Raw genomic sequence first — 13650 nt, forward strand, 5'->3', positions numbered from 1 at the left:
GGATTAAGGGCGCTAATTCTGCCTGAAATTGTTCAAATTTAAACAATCACTCTATATTTCGCCTGTTACATAAATGTACATTTTCAGAACATTGTTGTCCAACATGCTGACGCTTTAGATTAAAAAGCGACAGGGAGGGGGGAAAAAAAGGGGATCGTCCATGGTGGACGTTCAATGGAGGAAGAAGAAGAAAAAAAATCACTTCCCTGCAAAAAAAAAAAAATGTTAATCTAGCTATAAATATCAGCAAGTAAGGGGAGGAAAAAACTATCTGGATGTTTTAAATTTTCGCTGGGTTAGAAAATGTCACGGGCTAGCGGAGAATTGAAGCATTTAGCGAGATCCACGACGCCACGGAGCACACGGCGTCTGCTCCGGAGACACCCATCAAACCATATCCATTTTCCTCCTCTGCCCAACGCCGCTCTCCGCTTTCGGCTCGTCTTCATTCACAGGCTCGTCGTCCGAAAGGCCAAAAGTACCTCCCGCAACACCCCTGACGCTAGCTCGCCGTGACATCTGGAGGCTTTTAGTCCGACCCGAAAACCCACTTGGTCAAGCCAGACCTCTATTTTTCCCTTTCGTCGCTAACACAATAGCTTAAAAGGCAAAAAAAAAAAAATGAAGAAAAAAAGAAAACACACCTCGTATCAAAGTACCTTTTTTTTCGGTGTCTGGTGGAGCTCGAATCGCCGCTAGAGCTCTCGGTCTTCTGACATCCGGACATGTGCGGCAAAAACGGGCATTTTATGTTAATTTGTCGATGAACGGCTATCTGCTTTTCCCATCTTTTCGCCAGCAGCACTAGCGGCTCAGGAGAGCCAGGGCGCCTCAGTGACGTCAGGCCCCCTGCGCGCGCTCACGAGACCCCTACTCGCCACGCTTTAATTTTAAACGCGCGCTCACGAGGCCTGTTGGTCTGGGACTGAACGTGGACCCCGAACCCGGAGAGCAGCAGGGATACAGTATATTAGAGGCGCCTTTTGATATATATCAGATGTTAACATGTAAGAATGAGATTGCTAAGGGTATATATGGCATGGTCAATATTATCATGATTATGGGAAGATATCATGTACACGTATGAAAATGGAAAAATCCAGTGTTGTATAGTAACAAAGTATAAATACTTCACTACTGTACTTAAGTATATTTTGGAGTATAATTTTTTTGATAACTTTCACTTTTACTTCACTATATTTTCTAACTTAATTGCATACTTTTACTCTGATACATTTTCAATGTTTGGTTTAGTTACTCATTACAAAAGAGAGAGAGAGAGAGAGAGAGAGAGAGAGAGAGAGAGAGAGAGAGAGAGAGAGACGCACGCAATTTGTATAGCACTGACCTTACTTGAAGAAGAAAAACTGAAAGCTTACAAAAAGGTTGTATTTTCTGTCTAAACTTGGTCTAAATGTCTCCTGCACTTGGTTGTTTATATTATTTTAAGTGAATTTGACCTTCAAAGTTTACCAAAATGTAAAAAATGTCATTCAAACTGCATTTGCTTTGTTTTACTTTTTACTTATATTACATTACTTGAGTACATCTATTTTTACAGTAATTTTCATACTTAAGTACAAGATATTTCAGATACTTTAAGACTTTTACTCAAGTAATATTTCAGTCAGTGACTTTTGGAGAGGTACCTATACTTTTACTTGACTCTGAGATTTCAGTACTTTATACAACACTGGAAAAATCTAAAACCTTCACTAATATGTTTTAAAAAACGAACTCAAAATCTTCTATTCATCTTTATCTTTTTTTTTTAGCTGACAAATATGGACATATACAAAACATTTGTAGTGACATGTCACAATTTCTGGTGGTAAAAAAATGCTAAAGTTAACATGACGCAAGGAATTGTTTCTATCTCTGTCAATGGTTTATTTTAAATCCTTAAATACATATGTTTATATGTATTTCTACTTTTAGAGATTGGGTTTGCATGCTTCCACTGGTTTAATGTAAATTGCCTGTTATTTTTTTTCCTTTGCCTTGCACAAGTTAATTTGACCTCCTGTATATAATAATTTTATTTCTCTTTTTGTAAGAATGCAAAGTGAAGACTCTTATTTGAACATGTATTTAGTGTTCTGATCAATAAAGCTATTAAAAAAAGTACATTACAGGCGGTAATATGTCAGTGTTTTAGAAATAAAAGGCCAATAACAATAATTAGCATTTTCAAAGTGAAACAAAAAATGAGGGGAAAAAACATATTCCAAATAAATTGGGGAGTAAATAAATAGGAAAGACTAAAAGAGGTGGAGGGGGGAAAATCATATGTAATAAATTCACCGAAAAAGTTTAGGAAAAAGATATGATCAAAAATGAGTAGTTTCAATAAAAAAAGGGAGTGAGGGAAAATCACAAGGGGGGCACTGGTATCACCATGGTTGACATATTTGAATTTAATGCTTGAATTTATTTACAACAATTTGTTTCAGATGAGTGCTTTTAGGAGCTCCTCGCAAAATAAACCCAGGATATAAATTCTCCCAAAAGTTTAACTTTTAAACAAGACATTTAAACATGTGAATCACAACGGCCAATATGACTTAGTTGATCCTGCTACAGACTGGTGATGTGTTCTACTAATCTTGCTTTTGAGTATTACTCCTAAGTGTAGCAGTTTTTTTGCAGTCTAATGGAGCGATCCATTTGAGGTCGCAATCCAGAAAATCAAAACTCCTTGAATTAAATCCTACGGTCAATTCGCCTCAGTAGTTGGAAGTCAGCTGTAGGAATAACACTAAACCAACTTTCAACATCTTCCAGTTGCTAAGTAGCGAGGGACCTGAGAACGCACAATCAACCCCTGACTGTCTAATATTATTTACAGTCATATTGAAAATTGTTTAAATGTGTTTCATTCAGTCAAGTTGATGCTTAATTAAGCATAAATTGTTAATTTAAAAACAGCACATACAATAGATATAGAAATTAGGTATATTACAATTCACGGCATTAGGCATAATATTAATTATACAAATATTCCTGTCACAAGAATTCTGATTATTCAAATTCAATTAATAAGTATATTCCTGTACATTTCTGACTGACCCATCTTCACAATATTTCAAATACAGCTTAATACAGTAAAACCCCAACTGATGGCATGGCAACATGTTTGCAATAAAGTCCTTGGAATGTGTAGAACCGTCAATAAGCTCTTCAGCGACATTAAAACCGGAGGTGTTTTAGGCACCTCAAATGAAACTAGTCAAACAAACACGTTCCCTAAAAGAGATTTTACTGTGCCGTGAGAGGTGGTTTATTTAAAGGCATATCAGAATGTTTTAGGTCCATGTCGGCCATGTTGGGTTTTTAATTTTGTCTCTCTTGTTGTGTCTCTGCTCTTTCTTCTGTAACCCCAAGTCGGTCGAGGCAAATGACCGTTCATACTGAGCCCGGTTCTGCTGGAGGTTTTTCCTTCCCGTTAAAGGGGAGTTTTTCTTTCTACTGTCGCCTCATGCTTGCTCAGTATGAGGGATTGCTGCAAAGCCATGTACAATGCAGACAACTTTCCCTGTAGCTCTATGCTTCTCCAGGAGTGAATGCTGCTTGTTGCAATGCTACTTTGATGCAATCAACTGGTTTCCTTATATAGGAAGTTTTTGACCAATCTGTATAATATGATTGATTTTGACTTTGTAAAGTGCCTCAAGATGACATGTTTCATGAATTGGCGCTACGTAAATAAAATTGAACTGAAATTTAATTGAATTGAATTTTGAGGTTTATTGCGAGACCTCATACTGTTGGTCAGATTTCCATCCCTCAGTTATTTTTTCCATACAAGAAAAATTTGACTTGCACAAAGAGATACAACACGCTGAAGTCCCCCTAAATGTCAAATCTTGGGGAGTGGTGGCCTAGAGGTTAGAGCAGTGCGCTTGCGCTCTGAGAAGGTTGCAAGTACCCAGTTTGATCTACATATCCCCAGCTGGGTCCCTGAGCACGACCCTTAATCCCAGATGGCTCCCAGGCAGCCCACTGCTCCCCAAGGGGATGGGTTAAGGTTAAGATGCAGAATTTAATTTCTCCATTGTGAGATCAATGATGTTCAATTATTATTGTTATTATTAAGTCCTGGGGTTCCTCGTTTACCCTAACTTGAAGGCTGCCACACGTACTTATGTGTCCATAGTGACGCTCCTGTAACTTGTGCATGACCACTTCTGATACGCGTTGTTCAGATAGTGCTGGACACCCTCTGTTAGTGAACTTGTAGCTAAAGGGTAAGTCAGACATGACATCAGTCTGAAATCTGACTCCTGATTTCTGTGGTTATTACTTTCCTTTCATAATATTTATATTCAGAGCCATTCCATATGCAGGGTTGTGTGGACTTCTTTTTGCGCCTTTGGTGTTACGCCTTCATCTTGGCACCAACAACACAGCTCAGCATGATGCTTGCTACATTTAGACACCAGTGTTATTTCAAAAACAAGCACGGTTTTGTAAGCAGAAGGAATAGATTTTCTTCTTTATTTCAACACCCAGTGCTTTCTAGACTATGTCTCTGTGTTAGTTCTGAGGTTATTCAAGGACACTTTGGTCTCAATTTGCATTTACTTTCCTTTCTCAGTGTTAGTGTTCATTTTGCATATCATGACAGAAACCTTTATGATGGTTCTCTAATTTTGTGTGTATTTTTGCGGCTGCCTGTTTTTTTATATATATTTGGTGTTGTTGTCTGAGCGATCAGATCCAAGCTGGATTGCTCTGAATGTGTCTGTGTGTACCTGGGGAAAAAATAAGTATTTTCGATTGTGTGCAGGATACACACCTGTTGGCAGATATGCTACCTGCTATATGCATTTTTTTTGTTTTGTTTTTTTTTAAAAAGGAGGAACAGTTAATATTTTGTATTATCTAGCACAGCTCAGTTTTTAGCAAAGCTCTTTTGACCGGCTGATAAACAGAAAACACAAACACATTGGCGCTTTTAATCCCCTGAGGCCCATATGCCCACTGACAAGCTGCATCCTGTTTTTTTGCACATCTCAGTTGTTTTCATTTGAGAGACGCTGTGTAAACTGTACTGGTCAATATTTTCCCAACAGTTGCAATGTTTATGTCCATGATCTGGTTGTTCAGGTAAAACTCAAAGGCTGTAAAATATGTTCAATGTGCATATTTCCACAGATTGTTGTTAGACTTTCATTTAAACCTGCAAATAAGCATTTACTTATCCAGAGAAGGAGTAAACAAGATAAGCAAAGGTATTGTAAAGCAATATATATATATATATATATATATATATATATATATATATATATATATAGATAGATAGATAGATAGATAGATAGATAGATAGATAGATAGATATAGATATATCTATATATCCATATCTATCTATCTATATCTATAGATAGATAGATAGATAGATAGATAGATAGATAGATAGATGTCATGTGATGTCTGTTGTTGGCTTTTTGGACATTTAAACTGCTTCCAACATGAAATGCTGAAGGTTCTAGGCCTCCTATACTGGCAACATAAACTACTGGACTTTGACACATTCTGAACACACCTTCAACGGGTTCACATCTGTCTGCATGAGATCAAAGAGAGCAGAATACATAAGCGAGGTATTTTCTGGTTCTTTAGTTGAAAGTGACTTTTAATTGAGCAGCCAGTTATTTAAATTAAAAGGCAGTTGACATTTGATTTAAATTCTCTCCCAACATCATTAGTCAACAGTGCAAAAATCCAAAAGAGAAATACAAACTATGTATATAAATATGTAGTAGTTAACATGATTATTTAAAAATAAATTCAAGATAAATTAATTGAATTAAAGTGTGCATATATAATAATATTAATATAGGAAATAATTAAACTAATTAATAAATCATAATGAGCTATCTTTGAAATGTTAATGAGGTGAGGAAACAAATTTTGGAATCAGTATTTTACTATGGCTGTCATTATTAATTAATGTTTATACACTTTATGAAGAGCATCAAGTCATTTCAAGTAAAGATGTTGAAGTCTCTGTAAAGTCACAAGTCATTAGTATTCAAGCCAAAGGCGAGTTGAGGGTCTTTTCTATTATGACCAATTGTTTTTAAAGGGTCTTTTCTATAGATGCTCATTCTTTGTTTTTTCATGGATGTCTTTGATTTGTTTCTGTGTGTTATACTGTTGTCTCACCAAAATGTCACTATGGTGACATGATAAAGACTCTTGATTCTTCTTCTTGATTCGACTCTCAAATCATTAAATCTGTGTCCTAAGTCTGAATAAGTCAAGTCATCAAGTCGAAGTCAAAACCTCTGCCAATAAATCTAGCAATGTTAGCTCCTTCACTAATACAAAATCTTTCAGAGGAAAATATTTTTTATAAGTAAATAAATACTTGAATAAATAGTGATCCACTTATCTGTATCTTGCAATAAGTAAAATTGTGAATAATTAAATTATCTGTTAAATAATTGTTTTGTTTTTTTTAAATCTGCATTACTAAGTAAAACTATTATTTACAAAAAATATGCATAATTATTTCCTTATTTAAATAACCACTTCATTGTGCACATGGCACAGGAACTATGATATAATGTTATGAATACTGTAAATATTTATGGTCTTAACATGTAATAGATTCTCAATTCAAGGAATAATTTTGAACCTATGTACAGTTTTATTTAATTACCACATTGGACTGTTCTCATTGCTTAGTGTATCTTTTTCTCAAGAATCATTTTTCAGAGGCAGAGAAGCTTTGCCACCAGGGGGCAGTGCTCACATCTGTAAGCACTATAAACAAATCAATCAAATAAATGTGACTGAAATTAGTTTATTAGAAAATGAGTTATTAAAGTCACAATTTACCAAGTAGGTTATTATAAATGTCTGAAATTATGCTAAGAACCAACCTCATAACACATGAACATTCAAGGTTATTTTAAATATTCACTTACCTAAATGATCAATTAAATCATGTCATAACTCCGTTCCCATTTTTCCTTTTTTAGTTACACATATTGGATCTTCAGGAACTGCAATAAAATGTATTGATTTCCAATAAACAAACATCCCAGTGGTGTATCTGATTAGAGAACAAGAGCAGTGGACCATTGACCTGGAGCACACGTTTCTCTGTATATCCAAAAAGCAAAATGTTATTGTGGATGTCCACTTTTCATTAAATCACACAATGCTTCATATCTGGTTAAAATATTTGGTTTAGATAGTCCCTTATTTCTAAGCTTCTGATAAAGGGAATTAAATACATTTTGGGGTCTGGTATTTTTGCAGTAGTTAGCACAATTTTAGGTAATTAATCTTATCTTCTACAGTTAGGATGAAGAGATTTGCGAATACATGTCAGAATTAAAGTAGTTTCTCAATAACTATTTCCAGGATGTGAAGCTTAGTGGGGAGGCCATTGCCCCTAAGTAGCTGCAAACATCCCTTATATCTTAAACTGCCTTTATATGTTATCTAAAAAATAATATAACTGCCTAAATAAATGTTTAATTCTGCAACCATCATGTCTGCTGACGGTAGGAGGCGCTGTTTCTTCGGTACGCCTAAAAAATGCACAAACAATGCAATTTTTTTAAACTATAATTCAAATATACAACAACAAAATAAAAAAATAAAAAATAAAATACATGAACAAGAACAAGAACAAATATATATATATATATTTTTATCATTTTGTGTGCCCGATGTAAGAAATCCTGGGCAGGAAATGGCATGGAGCCAGAGTTAGTAGGTTTGGATAATATAATATAATATAATATAATATAATATAATATAATATAATATAATATAATATAATATAATATAATAAAATATGCATCTCTCTGTAAAAGATTTTATATTTCTATTTTAAATGCGAAAAGATACTTAAACCAAATTTGAAATTATTTTTGATAAAAAATCCAGTCAGCAAACATTATCTAATTTTTACTATATAAAATTATATATAACATCATATAAATATAATATTTAAACAACATATAAATAAAATTATCGATTAAAATCCAGCTATCAAAAAATCTAGTTGCGTGAATCGAAATTACATTTTTTTATGTGTTCATTCATGCTCACGTTTCTACTTGTTAGAAACAGCCAACACGAAGGAAAGAAATTTCACAAACCAGAAAACCCCATTTTTCTGTTCTTCAAGCAAACATTTCCCTTTAAGTCAGTGAAACGACGTTGTGTATCGCAGCAATGAATGTGATGTGGCTCAAGCTTGCAAATGCGCATTCAGTAACGACGTTCATCCTCCACCAACTTGGATGCAAACGGACCCGTAGGGAGATGTAAACATCCGCGTTACATTTAAAACGGGGTAAGTGAGCTCTGCCTTAACGAACTAAAGACTATTTCACAATGGGAATTTCCATTTGCAGATCCCGGCGACGTCTGGCGCTGTTGCAGGTGAGCGCTTCAAAACATTAGCTCGGCTTTGCTGTCAGCACAGCAAGACTCAAAAGCCAGAGCTAATATGTCATCGTGGCGTTTTCGTCTATAAATAGAGTTTAACGCTGGCTTTGTTAAAGCTTCTCATAACGTAGAAATGAATGAAGAGCTGCCAAGAAGGTGGGTCTAGCTTTTTTTTTTTTTTTTTTTTTTTTTTTTTTTTAGGCCATTCGCAAGACCCGCCTAGCTAACGTTGCATTGCTGGGGTAGCAGTGGCGCTATTAGTCACCGCCTTTTCAACCGACGTTCACACCGGGTGAACGTATCCGGTGTGGCGTTAATCACTCCGGGATGGAAACAGGACCTCGATACGGTAAACTTGTGACCTGTTCTTTTTTTTTTTTCTGTGTGTGATAGCGGCTTTATAAATGGCTTTTGAGGTGGATTCAGCTTCGGAGATGGCCGATGGGCTGTTTTTTTTTTTATGGCGTTGAACGGAACCGAATAAAGACGCAACGCGCAAATTAGTCATCGTTGGTTGTCGTTTCCCTGTTGAGGGATTAGCCGACGCCGGCTAACTAGCTTCGAGCTAGCTGCTAACAAAGAGCCGTTGCTCCGCTTCGCTTTGTAATGTTGATGCGATGTGGCCGTTTCACACGGCACGGGTGTCGTTAATACAACGCTAAAAAAATAGGTATGTGTTGAATATATATTCTATATATGTATTTAAAAAAATGTATACTTTCTGTCTTGATTTTTTTTTTTAATGTGTGTATATATATTTGTATGGAACTGTGGCTAGCATTTATCCGGTTTCTTTCTGTCATTATGGTTGCCTACGTTGGCCATGACTGCAGCGGTGACAGTGGGGGGGTGAAAAAAAAAAAAAAGTGATTAATATGTAACAACATTGTCACTGCAGGTTTGCACAACCATATCAGAGGGCAGGATGTAAATGGGTTTGTGCTATTACGGAAACACCGACTGAAACGGATGTTTATGCTGAAACGAGTCGTGGTTTGATTGACAAAAAACGTTTCATTGATGCCATTTATCTTTGTTGTGTTCAAACTGTTTACTACCCACCCCTCCCACACACAAACACTTAAAAAAAGCAATATATTATTTCATAACTGTACCGATGTCAGTGATTATTACCTGTCAAATGTGTTCTGTCAGCCACTTCTGGCCTCAAAAAAGTGAGGGAAGTGGTTTTGTTTTATGTTGTTCTTTAGTACTGCCACAATCAAGCAAATCCCATAACTATAACTCGGATGTTACTTTTAATTAGTTGACCTTTTCTATTTATTGGTCTAAATATGTTATTTAAATTTCTGAAAATGTGAGAAAAGATGAGTTTGGTCTCATTATTGTATCCTTCTTTCTGCCTGTTGTATTTTCCCCGAGGCGCTCCCATTGTTTTTACAGAAGCAGTTTCACCAGTACTAAAATAAATAATTTCATTAATAATCAAATACATCTGTAATTTGCTGGGTTTCCTTAGATGGGACACTTTTTTTGACCAATCCGTCTGGATAACTTTGATTGAATTTGACTTTGTAAAGTGTCCTGGGATGACATGTGCGGTCAATTAGCGCTAAATAAATAAAATTGAATTGAATCTAAAATATTGAAATAATTAAATGTCAGGAGGCACAGGTAAAATTCACTAGGGTATTTGTAACTATGCTGTTTCTGGTTGTTTTGGGTATGATATCGTGGCATCTATACCGGGATGTTTCATACCGACCATACTTTTATTTATATTGACCAATTTACAAAATAAAAGTACAAAATAGCTTATTTATAGGCATGAAATGGAAGAATCAAAGGAGAGAACGTTAATGCGGAGGGGGAAAGAACTGACAAAGGGCAAATTGATCCAGAGTCTATTTATTCTGTTTTTATCACTACAAAATATGCATATATTCTTTCAAAAAATATGAGAAAAAAAAGGCAGCGCCCACACAGTCCATTTAAGGGCAGATTTCATGAGCCGGATTGAAACTGTTGTCTTTCCAACCCTAAAAACAATAAAATTAAGGATGTAGACAGTTTATCCTGCCACGACCTAAGTATCTATTTAAACCCAATAAATGAAATTATATTTGACAGCTGTTGTCATTTGATTTCTTCCCCTACTATTTTTGAAAAAGTTTAAACGTGATCAACCTGATCAAAACGTGTATGTAACATAACAAGTGTTTCGTCAGCATCTATCCCATACATCAGGTCATGTTTGGGTAAACGTTCGGCAAGTCTAGTTTTACTTTACTGTGCTCCGTCAACTGTTTTAAAGGGTATAAATGGTCGTTTTTTTCCCAGCATAAACCTAAAAGATAATTGTTTGTAATACTCTGGACCAAAAATGTGAAAGTTGGGAGCTAAGAGATTATACATAAATTAAATCTGTTTCCTTCTTTGCTAAGTATAGAAAGAGAAAAAAAAAATGCATGTCCCTCAGTTGGAGGGGTGGGGCAAAGGTGTTATTTCTAAAGAAATTCGCCCGCTTCAAAATACCTGAAGAAATCTGATTGTTGTAAGATGAAATCTGTCCTCAAATGAGAAAAAGTAGAACATTTCAGTCAGTATAAAAAAATACCTGAGATGTACTTAATTTGATCATTTGATTTACCTCATAAACTGTTGTAATAGTTTAAAGGTTTACTGTTAGCCAGATGAATTAAAGCACTACATTTGCTACTCTGTAACATTGTTCTGTAGGTTTTTTGTTCATTTGCAACATTTTGATACGTATCACTTCACCTTAAACCTCCATAGCATAACTGCCATAAAAGCGTTACACTGGATGTCCGTACAGCGGTCTACTTGAGACGCAATCCCTAAAGCTTGTAGACACATTTTCAAGTCGCTCTGAGCTTCAGGGTTGAGAAAGGTTAAGTCGTATGTGTACTGTAAATTCTACCTTATGCTACTATTTAGAAATCTTGTTGACATTTGACATAACGTTTGTTACTTAGGCATAACTTCTGTGTTTTTTTTTTTTTCTCCCTGTGTTGCAGGTCAAAGTGGACTGGACCGCATTCACGCTGTTTGCCAATCCTGCTTTTGCCCACATTGGGGAGATTGGTGCCTGTCGGAGGCTGTGCCCGCTTGGTCCTCTCTAGTTATTCCTTATGCTTGAAAGAAGTTGCACACGGTGTCTTACAGGATGGATGGTGTGGACCTAAAGAGACTTGTCTACCAACATCAATACTCTGCATTCTGCCGCGGTGCTCAGTCTTTTTCCATTTACAAGAGAACCCCTCCCATAAAACACCCCCAGTCCCTGCCCCATATATATAAAGATAGTCTTTGAGCAATCAAAGGGACGCCACGAGATAAATCTCAGTTTAGCCCTTTTGTTTACTAGCGCAGGGTAATACCACCTAGCCAAGCCTGTATGGCAGACATGGAAGTCATCTTATTTTAATTTTTTCGTTTACTGTACCCCTCTTATTTCTAAGCCCGGGTGGTGGGATGTCGGAAAAGCCAGACGACAAAATGGTAAAGTTCCTAGCCCCCCCGCAGAGAAGTGGAAATGGCCCCAGTTCAGATTCGATGATGGGTGACTCCCGGCCGGTGGAGGTTCGACGCCGACATCACACCATGGAGCGCGACCGCTGCAACCCCGAGCACCGATTCTTACGCCGAAGCGTCATCAGCGATTCCAACGCCACGGCGCTGGCCCTGCCGCTACCCAGCAAGATCCCCGTCCCAGTACCGCCACAGCTTCCGACGCAGGAACCAGTCCCTCCGGAGCCCAAGGCGGCCGCTGCTCCCTCGCCGAAGGCCGAAGCAAGAAACGATCAAAGCGAGCAGTCTTCTGAAAGCGGTAGGGAAAACCAGCAGGAAAAAGCGATTGAGAGCGCCAAGGCGGACGTCTCGTTCTCGACGCAACAGTCTACTGTCGCGCAAGAGGTCAGAGACGGAGAGGCGTCGGTAGAGGCTCGCGCCGCGCCGCGTTTAGAGGCACGTTTACCGAGTCACAGAGAACCCGAGAGCGCCGCCGAGGCGAAGGTTTCTCCTGAGAACGAGGGGGAGGAGGAAGATAAGGACTCTGCCAGAGCACGAGCCGAGGCAGAGTTGAGAGAAGCCGAGAAACGAGTGCAGGACGACATCGAGGAGGCAGAAACCAAAGCGGTGGGAACGTCGCCGGACGGACGGTTCCTGAAGTTTGACATCGAAATCGGACGTGGTTCCTTCAAGACCGTCTACAAAGGCTTGGACACCGACACCACGGTGGAGGTGGCCTGGTGTGAGTTGCAGGTAGGCAGAAGTTGAACTCTTGCTGTTTTTTGGTTTTCATAATGGTATACATGTCGGTTCAATACATTGACGGTAGATATGTCGCCTAATGCATGCTCGTTCAAAGATGTTGGTTTTTTTTTCCTCCGCGCAAAGGATCTTTGTTGTGAATTTGTGCTATTTTTGGAACAAAACTTACTGTCGTTCATCAAGAATTTACTCTTGTTCACCAAAAGATGACACCATAGGTCAGTTGCAATAAATCCTTCTCATCTGTCATTTGGACTTTAGCATCTGAGGTGCTGTTATGAGTCAGCTGTGAGCGTCTGCAGTCGGGATGCTCCATCCAACAGGATGACATGGAATAAAATTGGATTATTGCACACGGTGATATTGTGATGACAAAATACTATTGAATTAATTCAATTCAAGTCTAAAACAGTTGTTCCATCCCAAAGGGACTTTAAGGCCAAACATTTAAAATTTCTTATAAACTATTGAAAGCAATTCTTCTCCCAAAACTTGTGTGTTATAGTTTCTCTTTGGAGAGCAAATGAGAACAGTCTTGTTTGGTATTTAAAACCCATTTCCCTGCCAGAAATTAAGTGTATACTTTACAATGTTATTTTTTTTCTTGAAAGCGGGGATTTAGTTGTTGACAAGTCCACCGGCAATAGCTGTTCTGACGCAAACTGTGACTGAAAGTGTTGAAGCTAGATAACTCACATGCCAGGACCTAACAACACCATTTCATTGGATAAATTTAGATTTAACTTATTTCAAGAATGAGGCATGGTAGGCGTAGGTTATCAGGTAGGTGAACTGTTTTGTGTAGATCACATAGTTCTTAAATTGAACTCATAAGGGTCTTAAAAGAGTCCTAAAAAAATCTTAAATATCACTCATGGAAACTTGCATAAACCCTGTTGTTGGACGAATAGGTTGATTCTTAATCTTTTTGACTGAGTAGAACAGTAACACAGTGGATATTGGTTAAAACCGATCCAGCTC

The 13650-nt window shown here is 37.4% G+C and overlaps 2 protein-coding genes across 18 annotated transcripts in view; one reads left to right on the top strand and one right to left on the bottom strand.

Moving 5' to 3' along the window:
* The window catches only part of LOC105938207 (ELKS/Rab6-interacting/CAST family member 1), a 33292-nt gene extending 32441 nt beyond the window's left edge, over positions 1 to 851 (bottom strand). For 11 of the 12 annotated variants that reach the window (XM_036150732.1, XM_036150763.1, XM_036150717.1 and 8 more), the window contains exon 1: positions 660 to 851. The gene's annotated coding sequence lies outside the window, so the exon portion shown is untranslated. Of the gene's footprint in view, positions 1 to 644 lie in introns of all 12 variants that reach the window. The other variant, XM_036150714.1, reaches the window with a different exon arrangement.
* Positions 852 to 8232: 7381 nt separating this feature from the next.
* wnk1a (WNK lysine deficient protein kinase 1a) overlaps positions 8233 to 13650 on the top strand; it is a 45178-nt gene continuing 39760 nt past the window's right edge. For 3 of the 6 annotated variants that reach the window (XM_036150790.1, XM_036150788.1, XM_021307227.2), the window contains exon 1: positions 11872 to 12660. In XM_036150790.1, the coding sequence (XP_036006683.1) occupies positions 11872 to 12660 (789 nt within the window). Of the gene's footprint in view, positions 8321 to 8616; positions 8765 to 8944; positions 9086 to 11414; positions 12661 to 13650 lie in introns of those variants that run through there. The other 3 variants (XM_036150771.1, XM_036150775.1, XM_036150782.1) reach the window with 3 other exon arrangements.

Source organism: Fundulus heteroclitus, chromosome 2, assembly GCF_011125445.2.
Source record: "Fundulus heteroclitus isolate FHET01 chromosome 2, MU-UCD_Fhet_4.1, whole genome shotgun sequence".
Lineage (NCBI taxonomy): Eukaryota > Metazoa > Chordata > Actinopteri > Cyprinodontiformes > Fundulidae > Fundulus > Fundulus heteroclitus.